General features: G+C 33.1%; 1 protein-coding gene across 1 annotated transcript in view; it reads left to right on the top strand.

Annotated features, from left to right (window-relative positions):
• Positions 1–879, top strand: part of TTC37 (tetratricopeptide repeat domain 37) — a 184,335-nt gene that overhangs the window by 61,841 nt on the left and 121,615 nt on the right. The window contains exons 11-12 of the mRNA XM_007942549.1: positions 410–496; positions 584–687. Of these exons, the coding sequence (XP_007940740.1) occupies positions 410–496; positions 584–687 (191 nt within the window). The remainder of the gene's footprint in view (positions 1–409; positions 497–583; positions 688–879) is intronic.

Below are 879 nucleotides of genomic sequence, written 5' to 3' on the forward strand. Positions count from 1 at the left end.
AGTGTAGTGCCTAAGGCATTTGACTGCTAACCAGAAGGTTGGTGGTTCAAACCCACCAGCCACTCCTTGGAAGGAAGGTTGGGCAATCTACTTCCATGGTGATACCGCCTCGGAAACCCAAGGAGGGGTCGCTATGAGTTGGATCTGACTCGACAGCAAATAACAACAACATAGTTGAAAAAATGCTAGTAATTTTTGAGTTGATAATTTTGAAACTGTATGATCAGTACGTGCAGGTTCATTATACTAATCTCTCTAATTATGTGTTTGAAACTCTAAGTATTTTGCAGGATCTCTGTCTTTATTTTATTTAGAACTCTGCTTTACGATGGGCATTATTGCATTAAAATAAACAATGCTGAATTTTGTGAGAGGAAATGTATAGCACTTCTTTTTCATTGTTTTCTAGGTTTCTGATGCAAATAATATCCCAGGACTTTTGGTTTGCAGAAGCTTGGCCTATTTGAACAAAGGCTTATTGGATGAAGCTACAAAGGTGTTCTTTTACATTTAAATTGAGCATTTTTTTAAGTTAAAAGTCATTTTTATTTGAATATGAAACTGACAGGTAACTACTTTATAGATTATGGAAGATCTTCTCTCTTCTTATCCTGACCTAGCTGAAGCCCATGCTCTAAAGGCTTTGATTCATTTTACTAAAAAGGACTATCTACAAGCAGAAAAATGGTAAGTATATATAGATGCTCATAGATCTAGTCACATTATTGTTTATTGTATTTCTAAAAAATTCAAAATCACTGGGTTTGATGAAGATCCAGTTTTTGTGTAAATTTGACCTTTGTAAATATTAAATCTTAGTAGTTTTTTTTATTTTATTTTATTTTATTTTATTTATTGTGATTTGGGTGAAGATTTACA

This window comes from Orycteropus afer, unplaced genomic scaffold (assembly GCF_000298275.1).
Source record: "Orycteropus afer afer isolate SDZICR_OR568_19922 unplaced genomic scaffold, OryAfe1.0 scaffold00093, whole genome shotgun sequence".
Classification (NCBI taxonomy): domain Eukaryota; kingdom Metazoa; phylum Chordata; class Mammalia; order Tubulidentata; family Orycteropodidae; genus Orycteropus; species Orycteropus afer.